A 15,203-nucleotide genomic window follows, 5' to 3' on the forward strand; every position below is an offset into this window, starting at 1 on the left:
AAAGTGTGTGAGAAGAACCCCGTGGGTAGCAGCTGTTGCGTTTAGATTATTTAATATCCTTTGTGTCCATCATTTCTGGTTCTGTTTTATATATCTATATATGCAGAGGCATTTAAGCCTGGTGCTTCTATTTGCAGTTGACTGTGTTGTGTTTGTTACGTCTCGGGTCCCATAGAAGTTGTCCCCTGAAACTCTCTGCTTTTGTTGATTAAAACAGATAATTTGTTGATTTTAAACTCAAAAGTTGTTTAAAATCTTCAACTTAATAAAGATAGGAAACTATGCTGTTTAAATCATTAATTTAAATCAAATTTCCTCTTGTCACCTATGCTTACTGCCTAAACATACTTACTGCTCCTGTGAATACTGAATATTTTAAAACCGATTTTTTATAAGCATTCATTCGAGGTAGATGTGATTCTCTTTCTTATACTGTGTGGTTGTGAAAAGAGATCCTATAATGTTAGAAAGTGATATTTGAAAGAATGAAACGACCCAAATTGATGGACCAAAGCAAAACCTTGATCATTCCAGAGTATATTAACTACATTTCTTTTGATATTGCCTAGACTAACCTAAAAAAACCCTTTAGCAGTGCCCTCCGGCTAGGAAACCCAACCCAGAAAAGGAGCCAGGAGGGACGTGCTGGACAGGAGGCAGGCAGGACCTGCATGGAACTCAGGTGGAAGCCCAGTCGGCGCTTGGGGAAGGGCTGGGCGGCCTTTCCAGCAGGCGGCCTCCAGATGCACTGGAGCTGCAGTTCCAGAATTGTCTGTCTGTTGGAGGCTGAGACAAACACAGCTGCTGCTTGTTTGTGGGCAAGAGTGCCGGTCGTTGCACAAGGGACGGGAATTGCGTCAGTTGTGTCGCACCGTGCGGTGGCCACGGTTGGAGGGAGATGCTCGTACCAGCGATGCGTCTGGCACGCTTAGGCGCCAGGAAGCTGGACTGACCGAAAGTTGAGGACAGCTGAACCATGGTCTCTCTCAGGGGATCTTCAAGGGCTGCGCTGGGAAGAAAAGCCACACATCTGGGGGCTCCAGTCGGTCCCTTTGGTGCTTTCTTCCAGACTGGGGCCTTCCCTAGACCTGGGCCTTGGGGGGTCCTTGGAAGGGGCCACAGGTAGCAGTTCTGTGGAGGGCTGGGCTGAAGGAGTTGGCTGGGGCCTCATACACCTCCCAGTGGGGCTGGGGCTGGGGGCAAGGGCCACCCCCTGAGCAGGTGGCTGGTTGCAGCTTCCTGAGTTCTGAGCAAAGGTGTTTGGCAGTATGAGCAAGGTGTGTCATTTTGTGAAGGTGGGGGTGGGGTGGGGTCTCCTCCCTTCGGCTTCCCTTTTGTTGGGACCCACCCACCCAGGCTGCATTCGGCAGAATCAACGGCGTCCACAGAAACCGGCTTCTGGCATCTGATTTGCGTGTTCTGGCTGAGAGGCCCAAGGTGCCCACCAGGGTCGTGTGCCCTCCTAGCAGCTGTCAGTTCTGTAGCTCAGTCCAGACCTCCCGTTTTCATCCCAGCCACTCCGCCTGGCTGGAAACAGGGATGGGGGGGCGCGTTCCTTGTGCTCCCTTCTTGCCCAGCGCAGAGAAGGCTGTTAAAGCCATCGCCTCCCGTGGCTTCTGCACTGGAAAAGCCCCCTGGAGCTGCTCCCTGCAGGCCCCAGTGGTGAAGGAGGATGCAGCCCCCCACGGTTCCTTGGTCCAGGGAGCCTCCTGGGTCAGAAGCCTTTCGTCGCCCTTCAGCAGCCCCAGCTCATTCGAGGCTGCAGTGAGGCCTCCTGGCCCCGCCCGGCATGGCTTTGGCCCCCAGCCGGAGCCGGGGTGGTTAAAGGTCCGTCCTGGGCAGGTTCATTACATGAGAGCCACTCTCTTTTGCAAGCAGGGGCGCAGAGGAAGAGACTCCTCAGAAGGGACCCCGCTCCTCATCGCTGCCACTGCCGCCACCACCACCACTTCCAGTTCCTTTGCTTGAGGAGGAAGCGATAGGCGAGAGAAGCCGGCTGTTGTTGGGGATGGAGGCTGCCGAATAGGAAGAAAAATAATCAGGCTTCCACGGACTGGGGGGAAGACGTGGCGCGGAAGCGTGGAACACTAAAGACAGCCGAGAATCTGTACCCGTCTGGCCTTCCGGGATGGAGGGCTGAGGAGGCTGTGGACAGGGGCTCCCTCCGTCCAGCTGGTCCAGAGCAGGATTGGCAGGTGGCAACGGCCGAAGGGGAAGCTCCGAGGCCTTTGGGGCCTTGGTGTCGATCCCTTGGGCCTTAACCCAGAACCGTGTCCTTTGACCATTTCATAAGGGTTGGGGCGGGGGGGGGGGGAGTTTCTCCCAGTTCTGCTTTCGAAATCCTTTTAGCTGGAAGGCTGACACCGCATTACGGTAGCCAAGTTTACGGCAATGCAACCGAGGATTTCAGGAGAAGAAGAAGAAAACGCCTCTTTTAGGTAAACAAGTGGCTGTGATTAGCTTTTCTTTTCCCTTGACAAACAGGAAGGGCCTCTTTGGACCAGCAGCACGATGATGAGGTGTCCTTCCATAGAAGTTGTAAATGACACAGTCCATCTGATAGGATTGTGAGAAGTGGCTTTGTGCTAATTGGCCTCCTGGTAGCCAAATGAGTGTTTCTGAAGAAGAAGAGGATAAGCCCAGGCCCTGTTCCTTCATTTGCATTGCAAAGCAGGGAATTTCACAACATTCTGCTTTATGGCACTGCTGGTTATTTTGGATGACGGTCGCTGAGCCTGCAGGCCCATTTCCCATAAACCCTGTGAAAGAGTCATGAACCGGGTAGCCCAGCATTGGGCCATCCTGCCTCAGAGGCAAAGCCCGGCTCCTGTTTTCCTTGGAAGCCCAGGACACAGGCTGTCCCCAGGGCTGTGGGGAAGAGTGGGGAGAGTTTAGGGCTGTGGGGTTTTGTAACCCTGTTGGGAAGGCTGTTGTGATGCACAGGCGAGTTGAGCCGGGTGTTTCTGTGGTTTTCCCTGGAGGGGCCGGGTGTTAAGGTGTCGTCTTCTTTTTCCTTTTAACTGTTGTAGCCTGTTGCACAGTAGAGCTTAGGGCGGACTATCATGTCATCTTTGTTGCTTGGAAATTGAATCACCACAATTCATGTAGAGCAGAAGAAAAGGTGGGGTTTGCGGGGGGGGTGCATCTCTTAAAATTCTCCGTGCAGCCACTGATCACTGATTTTCTCCTGTGTTGAACTGGGGGTGGGGGGGGGGGGCTGTTCTGTTTCAAGTTCAGCCACCAGATTCCTGAAGCCAAATAATCTCTGGAGGAGAGCGAGCGATCCCTTGATTCAGAGGACTGTAAAGTCGGGTCATGGCCCATTTAGACAGTGCGTTGTGGAAAGGGTTGGTCCCCTTAACTTGCCCTGTCAATTTCCTTTCGGACACTCTCCTCATTTTTAAAAAATAAAACACTCTTTATTTCTGCAGTCGAATATCACAGGGTTGGGTTTTTTCTGCACTTCCTGAAAATCGCCACTACCGTCAGCCCCTCTGAAGTTCTTTGGCTTTAAATTATCTAGAGGAGATGAGAAGTGATGGGTCTGAAAAGTTTTGTCCTGAATAAGAAAATAATTTTGTCACCTGGCTTTTCATGACCTGGTGATCCGGATGTAACTATGTTTGTCTTCTCACGATCTACTTGTAATAATAAATACCAACCATTTCCGCTTAGCACTGCTTAACGTTTTCTGAAAACACACTTTCTGAACCTTGAGATTTTATTGACTTCCAGCACTTGAACGACATGTCTGTTCCTAGAAATTGGCCTTCTGAGACAGTGATTTTCCTGAAAGGGGGGGTGGGGGGTGGCAGAAGACTTTCTTTGACAAATGCCTTCACTCTGCCGGTGCCGTGAACAGCTGGTTTTTAGACAGTGGAGCATCCCCAGGTCTGCCTGCACAACAGGCTTATCGACTTCTGTGAAGCTGTGGTTTTCAAAAGTATTGTATTTTCTGGCAGACATGGGTGCTGTTTCCTGTTGCTGATTTTGTTAGAAAAGAATCTTTTTCATAGATTTCTTATCTCTTCAGTTGAAGGTGGCAAGCTAAGCATGATCCCATTCTCAGATCTCCGTCGGGGATTCAGCTGGAGATCTGGTTCCAAGAGGAGGCTGGGCCTTGCCGAGCAGCCTGCTCCCTTCTCCTCTCCTAGTTGCTGCCAGCTTCCCTTGTTTGTGGCGCATTTAACATGGAGTGAGCTCTAGTTACGCAAGGATTTCAAGGAGCTCAGCCTGGTTCCAGCCAGCATTTGGGCAGAGGGCAAATGGTTGGGAGCCAGGCAGCGTAGACATTTGACACATAAACTCTGCACCTTTGCTGAGCCTGCAAAGCAAGACCCCCAAAGTCCCGACCACAGAGGCGCCAGCTAGAGGCCGGCATGCAGGGGTTGGAGATTGCACCCTGTGGGCCTCTGCGTCGCCACGGAGAACGGTAAACAAAGCTGCCATCATTTGGGTGGCATGGATGACGTGGAGCCCTTCCAGGGCATCCCTTCAGGTGATGGGGCGGAGGTCAATGCAGTGAGTGTGGAGACAAAGCAGGACAGAGTCACAGGTGGGAGGGCTCCCGGAAGTCCTGTCCCCGGGAGGGTCTTGAAAGCTGCGGACACCCGTTGCTGGGAAGGCCATCAGCTCTTCCAGGCTAGCGGAGGGAGGACTATAAACGGGGCAAATGGAGGAAGTTGGAAGTGAGTCACCCGCGTAGATTAAACACTGTGCTAAGAGTGGAGCTTCCCCACTCGATCCCAGCCTTCCCCTTACAAAGAAGTTCTGAAAAGGTTCCTTTTAGCGGAACAGCCTTGGGCAATCAAGGAATATCACGGCCTCTTCCCTCCCCACCCCACCCCTTTCCAGAAAGACCTGCCAATCAATAGAGGCATTGCTCGTCCCTGGAGTCTCTTGCCTCCGAGTTAGCAGCAGCTCCTTTGGAGAGCAGCCTTCAAGAGACCCCCACCCCCGCTAGCTCTTGGTGTAAATGAATATGCGGCACTGTTTGGGGGGGGGGGGTTTCGATGTGTGAAAAGAGAGAGAGGGGTAGGGGGCTCGGGCAGAGACCCCGGGGAAGGCTGGGTGTGCAGCGTAGGCAGTTTTTGAGCTTGGAGCCCTGTTTCTCCACCTAGGCCCTTTCAAGAGGCGTGCGCTTCAACTCCCAGAATCCCCCACCAGGGAGGAAGGCGAGGAGGGGTCCGTAGGGGAACGGAAGTTGGCTAGCCAAACTCCCAGCCGGTTCTGCCCAGCGGGCCCTTCTCAGCCTTTCTGCAGCTGGTGAGCTTTTTATAGCCTTGTCCTCCTATTTTTAGAACTGGGTTTACAGTCACAAGAGGTAGGAACTATTTTTAAATGCCAGTTAATCTTCTCGGGAACCTGAGTCCAACATCTGGTGGGGATTTTTGTTTGTTTGTTTTGATTGGGTGGCACTTACCCAGAATGGTGGTTGGAGGCAGTTTGTCATTGGCTGTGGGGATGCTGGAGTGTGTTTGATCTTCCACGTGGATTCGCGATGTTGGGGTGGAGTTGGGGAGTTGACATCCCAGGTACAGCTTCATGGCCCAGTCATGTTCCCCAGCCCTTGACCTCACTTGCACATCAGCCTTGCCCAGCAGGAGGTGGCGCCTCCTCCTTCCCGGGAATTGCCCCCGAGGGGGCTGGGGCAGGAGGCTCCGCAGCATGAGGATGATTTATGTCTTTGCCGTCATCATTGGTTCCGTCTCTGTTCCTAAGGAGCCGCTCCTTTGGGCTCAGCACCTCTTTGGTTTTGTTACTGGGTACCTTGTTTATCTTTTCAAATGTTGCCAAGCTGGGGAAACAAGCAGACTTTTGCCTGGCGTTTCCCGGTGCACCGAGCGACTGGTCCATGGGGGCCCATGGGATTGTCAAGCTGGCAGACGTGGGGCCCAGCAAGGCCTCGGCCCCCTGGCTCAATCCTGGCCTTCTGGAGTGGCCCGTCTTGCAGGTGGGCAGCTGACCCGGGAGGAAAGACCTGCCTGCTTCGCCCAGGTGAAGGGCAAGAGCAAACTGTCCCCTGCTGGGGGGGTAGGGGGGGGGGGGAGAGTGTGAGCTGGTCCTCTTCCTGTGGGGTTTACAGGGAAACGTGGAGACGACGGCTCCGTTGGGGAAAGGAGGCTCCGTTCCCTTGCAGCTCTGAGAAGCCCCTCCCGAAGCCGCATCGCCTGCCCTGTTGACGCCAGACTCGGTTCACCCCCCAACACTGCCCTTCTCTCCTCCCTGCAGCCTTGGGGAGTCTCCTTCGATCATGAAGGCGCCTGCATGTTTTCGCCACCGGCTTCTGTGTGAATTCTGCTCCCCTTTCCTCTTGCAGGTTTTGCCGTGGCCCAGTGTCTCAACCAGCCCACCCCTTCCTCCTCCTCTTCCTCGCTGTCCCCGTCGTCCAGCAGGAGCACCGGGTGCTGCGACTCGGCCGTGGCCAGCTCCGCATCCACACCCTCCGTGGCACAGAGCCCCTCAGGTATCTGCACCTGGCCTTCTAGCACAGGCGACTCGGGGGGGCCGAGCAGGCGGGTCATAAACGCGGTCTGAACTCCACTTGAGGTTTTAATGAAGCTGCTTAATTGTACAAATACCATCATTCATTAAGCAACTGTTCTGGAAAGCATAACACATTTAAAGCGATCTGCCAAGTTATTTTTCCTTGGAAACAGCTTCTCTGCAGTTCGGACAAATGAACTAGTACTGCCTGAAAGCCTCACCGCTTTGGATCCCGCCCCGTTCACAGGGCTGACCCCACCCTCCCCAGGGCTGGGTTAACAGGAGGGAGGGGTCATCCTGAGCCCCTTAAAGGAACGTTGCTCCAAGCTGTCCGCCAGCCTGGGCCCCGAGGAGCCGGCTTGGCTTCTCTGCAATGAAGCTGTTCACCTCCCACCTTCTTTGGCAGGAACGTAGAGGTCAGGTTTAATATGGCTGCAGCATTACCATGCGTGTTTTTAAAAAGCCTTCAAAATGATTCACGTAAATTTCCTATTTTTCTGCTCTTTGATACACGTTTTTGATGCCAGGTTCTTAATTTTTGTGTAGATATATTCCAGGCCGTAGCTGCAGGAGGAAGAGTGAAAATAAGATTTCAAAATTGTGTCCTGGGACAAAGCAGAGGGCCAACCTGGGTGTTGCTTTCAGGCTGGAAGAGAGGGGGAGAACTCGCAGGCCGAGCTTCCTGTCAAAATCCCTCTCGCAAAACTCAGGTTTAGATCCCTACCCAAATCCACCTGCTCCAGCCTCATTCTCGAAGCCTTCCTGTGTCGTGCCTAGAAGTGGTAATTTGCTTTAAAACCCCCCCCCCCCTAAAAGTATTCCAAGGAACCCCCTCCATATTTACTTCCTCTCTGCCTTGGGGACCTTAAACCTGGTCCTCAAACAGGAATTCTGGGGAAGGAAAAAAGGACTATTCCCAAACCAAAGATAGATGCCTATGACGGGCGAGTCGTTTCCCTAGAGCAGCCTTTCTCAACCGTGGCAACTGGAAGGCGCGTGGGCTTCAATGCCCGGAATTCTCCAGCCAGCATAGGCTTTCCTAGGGAATTCTGGGTGTTGAAGTCCACGGGTCTTCCAGTGGCCATGACTGAGAAAGGCTGCTCGGTCGCCCTTCCCCAGGGGAGGAGAAATTGAGGGAGTGGGGCAGCAGCTTCCCCAGCTAGGGGGAGGGGGCATTGAGAGGCAGAACTGCATTGCTGGCCACCAGGCTCCTTTCCCTGGGGAGGCTGTGCCCCCCCTGCCCTGCTTGGGCCACATCGCCGGCCTCTCAGCTGTGGACCCCACAGGGCGGGAAAGCGGGAGCGCAGGACAGAACCCAGCACAGGGCTGGGGGGGGGGGGTTGCCCTTCAGCCAGGCATTTGTGAAATAACCAGAAATGCCTCCGCAGCAGCAGCAGCCCTTCGACGGATAGGCCGCTTTTATAGCCCCCTCTCAGCGGCTTGCAGAGCCCCCAACAATAGGCTGGGGCCCTGAATGACTGAAGCCCCTTCCCAGGGGTGTCTTCAGGGAAGGAGGCTAGAACTGAGAAGTGTGCGGTCTAATCGGAGGAGCGAGCGGATAATGAGGCAACTCCCAAGAGGCTGGCAGACTTCCAGCTTCGCTTTTTCCCCACTTTCCCTTGTTGGTTTTCAGTCAGAGGATTTTGCTCTGGCTGCACCCTGGGTTCCCTGCAGGGAAAATGCTTCACAGCCCCTAGAAACTGGTAAGAGGAAGCTGGCCTTTGGGCACCCAGGAAAGTCCCTTCGGTTTAGGACGAGACCGTTTGCGGCAAAGCTCAGAAGGGGATTTTGGTGCTTTCCCTGGGATCAAAGTCCGCTCCCCAAAGCCCTTCGCTTTCACCAAGGTGGCCGTTGGAGAGAATGGCTGCAAAGTCCCCGGTGCTGCTTCCATTTTTACAAAAAGGTGGAACAGAGAGGAAAAGGATTGCCGAGGTTGCTCCATGGCGGGTTGAGTCTCCCCCTCGCTCTCCCCCACTGGCCTTTCCCGGCCAAGGACAGGCGGCCCCAGGCCCAGGCGGCCCAGGCTGCAGGGAAGCAAAGTCCACCTGCTATATCAGTTCTGCCAGTCAAGGCCTCAGAGCCATCCCATTATGGGATGGGTTGGGCGGCCTGAAGACGCCTGCTTAGCAGGTGTGTGTGTGTGAAGTGGGAGCAGAGGCGGCCAGGCTGCCCCCCAAGGCCCAGCATTCGCGGTCAGCCATCTTTGGAGGTGCCCGTGGTGGACGGTCGTCCTTACTTTCAGGACTTCAGCTCTGGAAAGTCTCTTCACTTCACCCACCTGGGGCTTTCCGGCTGGGTTGTGCAACCACACTGGAGTTGTTGAGAGCTCAGGCGAGCTTTGCATACCGAAAGCAGGCGGAGCGGATCCCGGTGGGCAGTGCTGAGAAGAGCACAAAGCAGGAGGCAACATCAGTGCCTTCCCCCTCTCCTTTCGCCCCCCACCCACCCACCCCCAAATAACATCCCAGGCCATTTCGCGTGCTAAATTCCGTGTTTGTCCCAGCCTTTTTCTGTCCTGCTTCCCATGTCGTCTTTTGGGTTTAAATCAACGAAGCCGTGCTTTTAGCTTTGTATTCCAGGTGCAGGATTTCAGGCCTGCTATGCAAAAAGATCGATTTCTCCACCGCATAATTTATTGTGGTCGTGAAAAAGCACGCTTGCTTCCTTTGTAAGTGGGGAGGCCGGCCTTGTCTTGGGGCCCCGTCCTCAAGGCAGGCGGAGGATACGGTCCCTGCGGGGCGGCCGGCGTCTCTGCCTTGGTGGCGGTTGTGTTGTTGTCCCTCTAACGTCTCCTGCTTCCTGTCTCCTTCCTCCTGTTGTCCCCCCCTCCCCGCTCCAGTTGTGGAAGGCTTCCTATGATATCTCCCTGTGCTTCCCTCTAGTAAGGCCGGGCAGGAAAGGACGCCGGAGAGTCCTTAGTCTTTCAGAGGCTGACAGTCATGGTGGACACTGGGTTTAGGCCGTCCAGCTGCAGTGGCCCCCGTCCTGGCCAAGCCCTTTCAGGCAGGTGTCTTCGTGGATGTGTTTTTGTGCACCCGTCTCTCGCACCCGGATCCTGTGCTAATCGGGCGGCCTCTCCCCCCCACCCCAAAATCCTTTCCTCCCCTCCTCAGGGCCCCCTCCAGGAAGGAAAGGCAGCCCTCCCCTTGGGGGCAGAGGTCTCTGGGGGGCCGTCTGATAGGATCTGACAGAGCCACGGGAGGAGCCGGCCTGGCGCTCAGAACCAGGGAGCCCCTGGAAAGAGGCGCCTCTTCCTGCCGAAACCTCCGGAGCTGCTGGGAGGTAAACCGAGCGGGACCTGAAACCTTGGAGCCCGGCTGGACTGAAGGCAGCTGGTTTTCTTAGCAGGAGAGGCTCTTCCTTTGGATGTGCAATGCGTTGGTGGCTACGTGGCTTTACTTGCATTCTGCTCTCAGCCCAGGGTGGCTTTCTTCCCATCTTTTAATTTTGAAACCCCCATTTTTCTTACTCCTTGGGGGTGGGGGCTCCATGGGGAGGGTCCCCCCTGCCAAGACCTCCCCGTTCTCCCATGTGGCCGCCTCCCTCCTCAGCTGACGAAATGCTCCCGGTTTCCGCCCAGGGACCCTGTCTGGGGGGGGGCCTTACCTGACCTGCTGAAAGAGCAGCTCCTCCGGAGACATCGAGACAGACGGAGGCTGTTTCCCAGCAAGAAAAAAAAATTCTCTGCAGTGGAGTGGCAGAAAAAGACTCAGCTCTCTTGCCCTGCGCCTGGGTCCAGAAATGTGTTCGGGGGCCGAGAGGCGGCTGGCCTGGCTGGCAATGAGGCGCCCAGCCAAACCATGCAGCCGGTTTCTCAGCCCAGGGGGCCTTGGGCCTTGCTCCAGTCGTCCTGCCAAGAGCCCCTGAGTGCCTGTCCCAGCCCCCCACCCCGAGCTACCCAACCCCCACCTTGCCCTGTTCCTGGCAGCCGAATCCGTGGGGCCGCCAGGCCCAGCCTTTCCCTGGCGATACGTTGGGACAGCTGGAAGAGGGGCTGGCTTTAACGTATGGGAGCCAATTATTGATCAGCCGATCAGCCTGACTAAGGCCAAGGTTGCCTTCGCTGGTCAGGAAAGAGCCGGGCTTGCAGACGTGGCCCCGCCTCCCTGGCAGGAGGGACGCCAGGGACAGCCAAGGCAACCGGTCTGGACAGCAGCTGGCCTTGGGCCCCCTGGCAGAGGAAGCCCCCGGCAGGCCGAGAGATCTGCGCTCAGGCCGGGAGCAGCCTTCCCGGGAGTTTCAGGGCTCTTTCCCGCCACACACACACACACACACACACACACACACACACACACACACACAGGGCAAAGGCTGACCTGGCAGGGGCTGCTTCCAGGTGCCAGCAGCTCAGCCTCCTGGCCTCCCCCCATCATCCCCATCATCATCACTGCCTTCCCCATCATCCCCGGCGGGGCCACTTTGGGCAGGGAACTGGGCTCCCTTCCCTCCCCAGGCAGAGCAGTGCAGGTGCCTTGTGCGACTGACTCCCTTCCTCACCCAGCGGCCTCTTCCCGGAGCGCCTGCTCTCTCTGCTCCAAGAGGAGCCCCTCCTCCTCCTCCAGGAAATCTGGGAGGGTCCCCTCTTCCTGGGTTGGGGGCCTCTTAAGAAACGGGAGGCCTTCCCTCCCCCCTCCCCCCTTCATTGGACTGGTTCTTCCCCTCTCCCCTTTGCTTTTCCCCTTTGAAGCTTTGGATGCCCCCTGCCTTCTCGGTGGGAGGGGTCTGCGGGTGCCCCTCCCCTCCCCCGCCAAGCAAGGGTCCTGCTGAAGGTTCTTTGGGGGAGGGGTCAGAGGGAGACCCTGACCCAGAGCTCTGCTCCTCTCCTTCAGGTGGCGCCCGCTTCCTTTCCTCCCTCTCAAATGCCCGCTTGAGGCGGAGCAAGGGAGACCCCAGCACCCTGGGGCACAGAGGCCCAGGCCATAATGCTCCGTGCCTGCGGGGAGAGAGGCATCTCGGTGGAGTCCCTGTTGGGAGGCCACCCTGGCTGGAGGTGGGGAGGCTCAGGGCCGTGAAGGGGCATTTTGGACGGTAGGCAAAGCTCAGAAGCCCTTAGGAATCCTCAAGGAAAAGAGAGGAGGGCTCCAAGGGTACAGGGAGGAAGCAGTTCACTGAAGGGAGAAACCTGTAAGGGGGGGGGAGAGAGAAGGGCAGATAGCGGCGAGTCAGCCCTGGGTTAGCCAACTTGTACCCAGGTTTGGGCAGGACTGGCCTAGATTGCCTGTGTGCCAGGCCGACCCTCCAGGGTGTTGGGCGCGAGGGAAGCGAATCCAGGGCACCTGGCGGCCCTTCCTCTGAGTGTGACGGCCGGCGCCCTTTCCTCCCCTTCCACAGATGACTCGGCCACGCTGGAGCAGTCCCTGCCCTCCTCCTCCTCATCCAGTTACCTGAGACCCGGCAAGAGCCACTCGAGGAGCGAAGCGGAGACGGCCACCTTGTCGCCCAGCCTGGTCCCTGCCCCGCAGCCAACCATCTCCCTGATCTCCAAGGACAGCACAGACAGCCTGAGCATCGAGTCGCTGACCCTGGTGCCCCCCGTGGCTGCCGACAGGATCCTTGCCGTGGGCACCGCCCAGTCCCTGGAGGCGGAGGCCCTTGCGGACCCCCAGCAGCAGCAGCAGCAGCCGTCCTAGCCGCTGCGCGGGCGGTGGCCGAAGGCGGAGGGCAAACCGGGCCTCGCCCAGGGCGCCCATTGCTGGAGGCCTCCGGCTGATCTGCCCCACACAGCCAGTCGCCCAGTTCTCTGAACCAATAAAGAGGAATCCGTGTTTCTTTCAGGGAGGAGTCCATAGGAGGCAACTGTGGGACGCTGCTGCTGTGCCCCCCGAAGGGCTTGGGGACGTTTGGGAAGGAGCTGCGGGGTTTTCTTCAGCGGTTGGTTCTGTCCCGGCTGCTGCCAGCCGAAGCTCCCCTGCCACAGAGCCCCCTGCCGGCTCCCTTCCCCAGACGCTCCGCTCTCGCCCGGCCTCGAGGAAGCAAAGAGGGATTTCCCCATGAATGCCCGTGTACACGCACACACGCACGCACACACACGTGTGCCCACACTCTCTTTGAGCAGAACTCTCCTGGCTAGCAGCCTTTTGCAATTTCGTTTTTCTTGGGTCCCTTTGATCAGAGGGCAGGAGAGAAATCCCCGCTGAGCTGGCCGCTTGTATTCATAGCACCCTCCGATTTAATACCCCGCTTGTGTGTATTCCCTGCAGAAACAGTTTTAACTTGAAGTCGTTCGCACCCATCTGCTCCGGGTGGGGATGTACAAATGCAGAATTTGGATTTTTTTTGCATACAACTGAAGGGCTGCTCTGGGGGAAGACACGGAGGAATGTCCTCAAGAGTTTTGTGTAAAGGATTTCAGAGGAATGTAAAATATTTTAGCTTACGGATCCTGTCCTTCGTTTCACTTTGGTTTGGGGGGCGGGGAGTAGAATCTCAGCCGCAGCTCATTCAAATGAAGCCCCCCAATGAGTCCAGGGGGAAACGGATAATTGGCATTTCATGAGGGGCCCCTTGGCTTCTGCCCCCTCATTGTCACATGGGGGAGCTGGAAAGGTTGGGCAAGGGCTCGCCCCTCCCCCGTTGCCTGGAGCTTCTTGGGAGTTGTAGTCCTTGGGTGGCTTCCTGGGGGGGTGCCGGGTTTTCCTCCTTAGAAATGCTCACGGACCTCACTCTTCTTGGGGGGGGGGAGGCAAGAGCTGGTTAAGCCCCAGGAGAGGAGGGGGGGTCCCCGGAGAGCCATTGGCCTTCCCTGTAATGAGACCCTGTAACCCCCCCCCATCCCAATCAGCTGGGGACCCCCCTCCCCGATCCTGGCCGTTTCTTCCTGGCTGTGATTCGGTTTCCCTCCTGGTGCAGATAGGAACGTGGCTGTCTTTCTCCCCCGTTATCTCCCTCTGAGCTTCTTCAACGATTAGTGCCTTTTTTTTTTTTATCCAGGCTGCCCAGGTTGACTTGTCTGTGAGGGATGATTTCCCAGGAAAGCAGCTGATCCGTGTTCAAACAGCGGCCCAAAAAAAATCCCTGGGAAATCAGCAGCTGCAGCAGCAGCAGCTTCACAAACAGAAAGTAAAGTCCTTGGGGGTGTTGTGTTTTCAGGAAGTTCCCCCCCGCGCAGTCTGTGAGGGACGTGCCCAGCAGCAGAGGAGGAAGCGGGCTGGGCATTAGGTCTCTGCCTCCCAGCCTGGCCCAGCCTTTTGGGTGGGCTAATGGGGTCGGGGCTGGGCCTGCCCGCCACCCCAGCTGAGAACGCTGGGGATTGTAGTCCACCCCTCCAAGTGGGGCAGAGTTGCCACGGCATGACTCACCATCGTCTCGGAGTCATGGCTGGAATCTGGCCCCATCCTGGTCCCAGCTGAGTCAGAATCCAGGAACGTCACAAAGGATCCCACCTTTGGCCCAGGAGAGGCACGAGCCACGTCTGCAGGTATCCCCAGGCGGGTGTGGGGAGCTTCAGAAGCCAGGTATGCCCCCCCGCCCGCATGACTGACTGGGAAGCCAGGCCAAAGGCCGCCCACCTGCAGAATGGGCTCGGAGGGCAGGCTCCTTGTGAGTGGGGGGGCTCGTTTTGCACAAGGCCCAACCCCCCCCATCCCTGGATCCTTCTTCCTTCACTAACTGCCCAGCCCCGAATGCCAGGAGGCCGAGACCCAGAGGTTGGTGCTGTTCAGCAGAGATGCTGTGGGGAGGCTCCTGGAGACCCAGAGGAGGAAATGGGGGGCCTTTGGCCCTTGCTGCGGCAGAGATCCCCTTCCATGCCCCCGAGAATTGGCCCTCTCCTGGCTCCCTTCAGCTGGCCTGCCGTGTCCTGAGAAGGAGGCTGGCTCTGCCCTGCACACTGGGTGAGCCGAGTGCCCTCTGGGTCCAGCTCTGGGCTGGCGGCCCAAGTCAAGGAGAGCAGCTCCGCTTCCCTGCAGCCGGGGGCTCTCCAGGTGGGTAGCGTCCCAGAACCCATCGTCCCCAGCCTCAAGTGTGGGAGCTCCGTTTTCTTTGTGTATTGCCTTTTGCAGAGGAGCCCAAGCGGGAGGATGCTGGCTTCCCTGCCGGGGCCCTTCCCAGCACCCAGGGCTGCCCAAGCACGGAACGTCCCGTTCCCGAACACCGGACTCTTCCCTGACTCTGCAGCGGTTTTATGGCCCTCCCACAAGAGGGAAGTGGAAGGTGCGAGTCCAAATAAGGCCACAGAGAAACCCCAGCTCTCTCTGAGGGGGCAGGGAGGTCACAGAAGAGACGGCAAAAATGGTCCCACAGCTGGACAGGGCCTTTCGCGGAAGGAAAAGGCCTGGGGGAGTTGGAGTGATTCCCCCCCAGCCTCCCAAAAGGAGCCGCAGACTGCCGGCGGCTCCCACGGTTCCCTCGTCCAGAAAGCAGCTTCCCTGTGTGGCTCCCCAGGAAGAGGCCCCTGCTCGATTGGAGATGGGGCTGTTCCTTGCTGCCCCCAAAGTCCTGAGGGGACCAGGAGTAGCCGGGGTGCCGGATCTTCTAGCCCCCAAGTTGCCGGCAGAATGCAGAAACCCTGGCGGTTCCCCTGAGGTGGCATCCCCGTGGCTGCCGGGTGAGAAGGCCTGAGAAAAGGGAGGTGTGGCGGGGGGTCACATTTGCACAGGATGAAGCTCTTGGAGGGGGGTCTCTTTTCAGAGCATTTCTTTGGCGTTTCTTTCCTGAGCTTCGGCTGGCACAACAGCCGGGCGGAGTTGACCGTTTGGGGAGAGAATTGGGCTGGTTGA

The 15,203-nt window shown here is 57.1% G+C and overlaps 1 protein-coding gene and 1 long non-coding RNA gene across 11 annotated transcripts in view; one reads left to right on the top strand and one right to left on the bottom strand.

Moving 5' to 3' along the window:
* Nucleotides 1-12,866, top strand: part of CLEC16A (C-type lectin domain containing 16A) — a 36,629-nt gene extending 23,763 nt beyond the window's left edge. For 5 of the 9 annotated variants that reach the window (XM_026683370.2, XM_087942311.1, XM_087942315.1 and 2 more), the window contains 2 exons: nucleotides 6,320-6,466; nucleotides 11,818-12,866. In XM_026683370.2, coding sequence (XP_026539155.2) covers nucleotides 6,320-6,466; nucleotides 11,818-12,116 — 446 coding nt within the window. In that variant the 3' untranslated portion in view covers nucleotides 12,117-12,866. Of the gene's footprint in view, nucleotides 1-1,878; nucleotides 2,102-6,319; nucleotides 6,467-9,368; nucleotides 9,508-11,817 lie in introns of those variants that run through there. The other 4 variants (XM_087942314.1, XM_087942313.1, XM_087942312.1 and 1 more) reach the window with 3 other exon arrangements.
* Nucleotides 6,536-10,740, bottom strand: LOC148129669 (uncharacterized). Of its 2 annotated transcripts, none has more exons than XR_015745201.1 (3): nucleotides 10,093-10,740; nucleotides 8,723-8,866; nucleotides 6,536-7,050 (listed from the first exon to the last, which is right to left on the bottom strand). It is a non-coding gene; the product is annotated as an uncharacterized LOC148129669 (long non-coding RNA). The 2 variants fall into 2 exon arrangements; XR_015745200.1 differs by having other exon boundaries at nucleotides 6,872-7,050; nucleotides 8,765-8,866; nucleotides 10,093-10,198.
* Nucleotides 12,867-15,203: the final 2,337 nt, after the last annotated feature.

The sequence above is a fragment of the Notechis scutatus genome, chromosome 12 (genome assembly GCF_049901735.1).
Source record: "Notechis scutatus isolate UNSWTSFEM ecotype Mainland chromosome 12, rNotScu1.2, whole genome shotgun sequence".
Classification (NCBI taxonomy): domain Eukaryota; kingdom Metazoa; phylum Chordata; class Lepidosauria; order Squamata; family Elapidae; genus Notechis; species Notechis scutatus.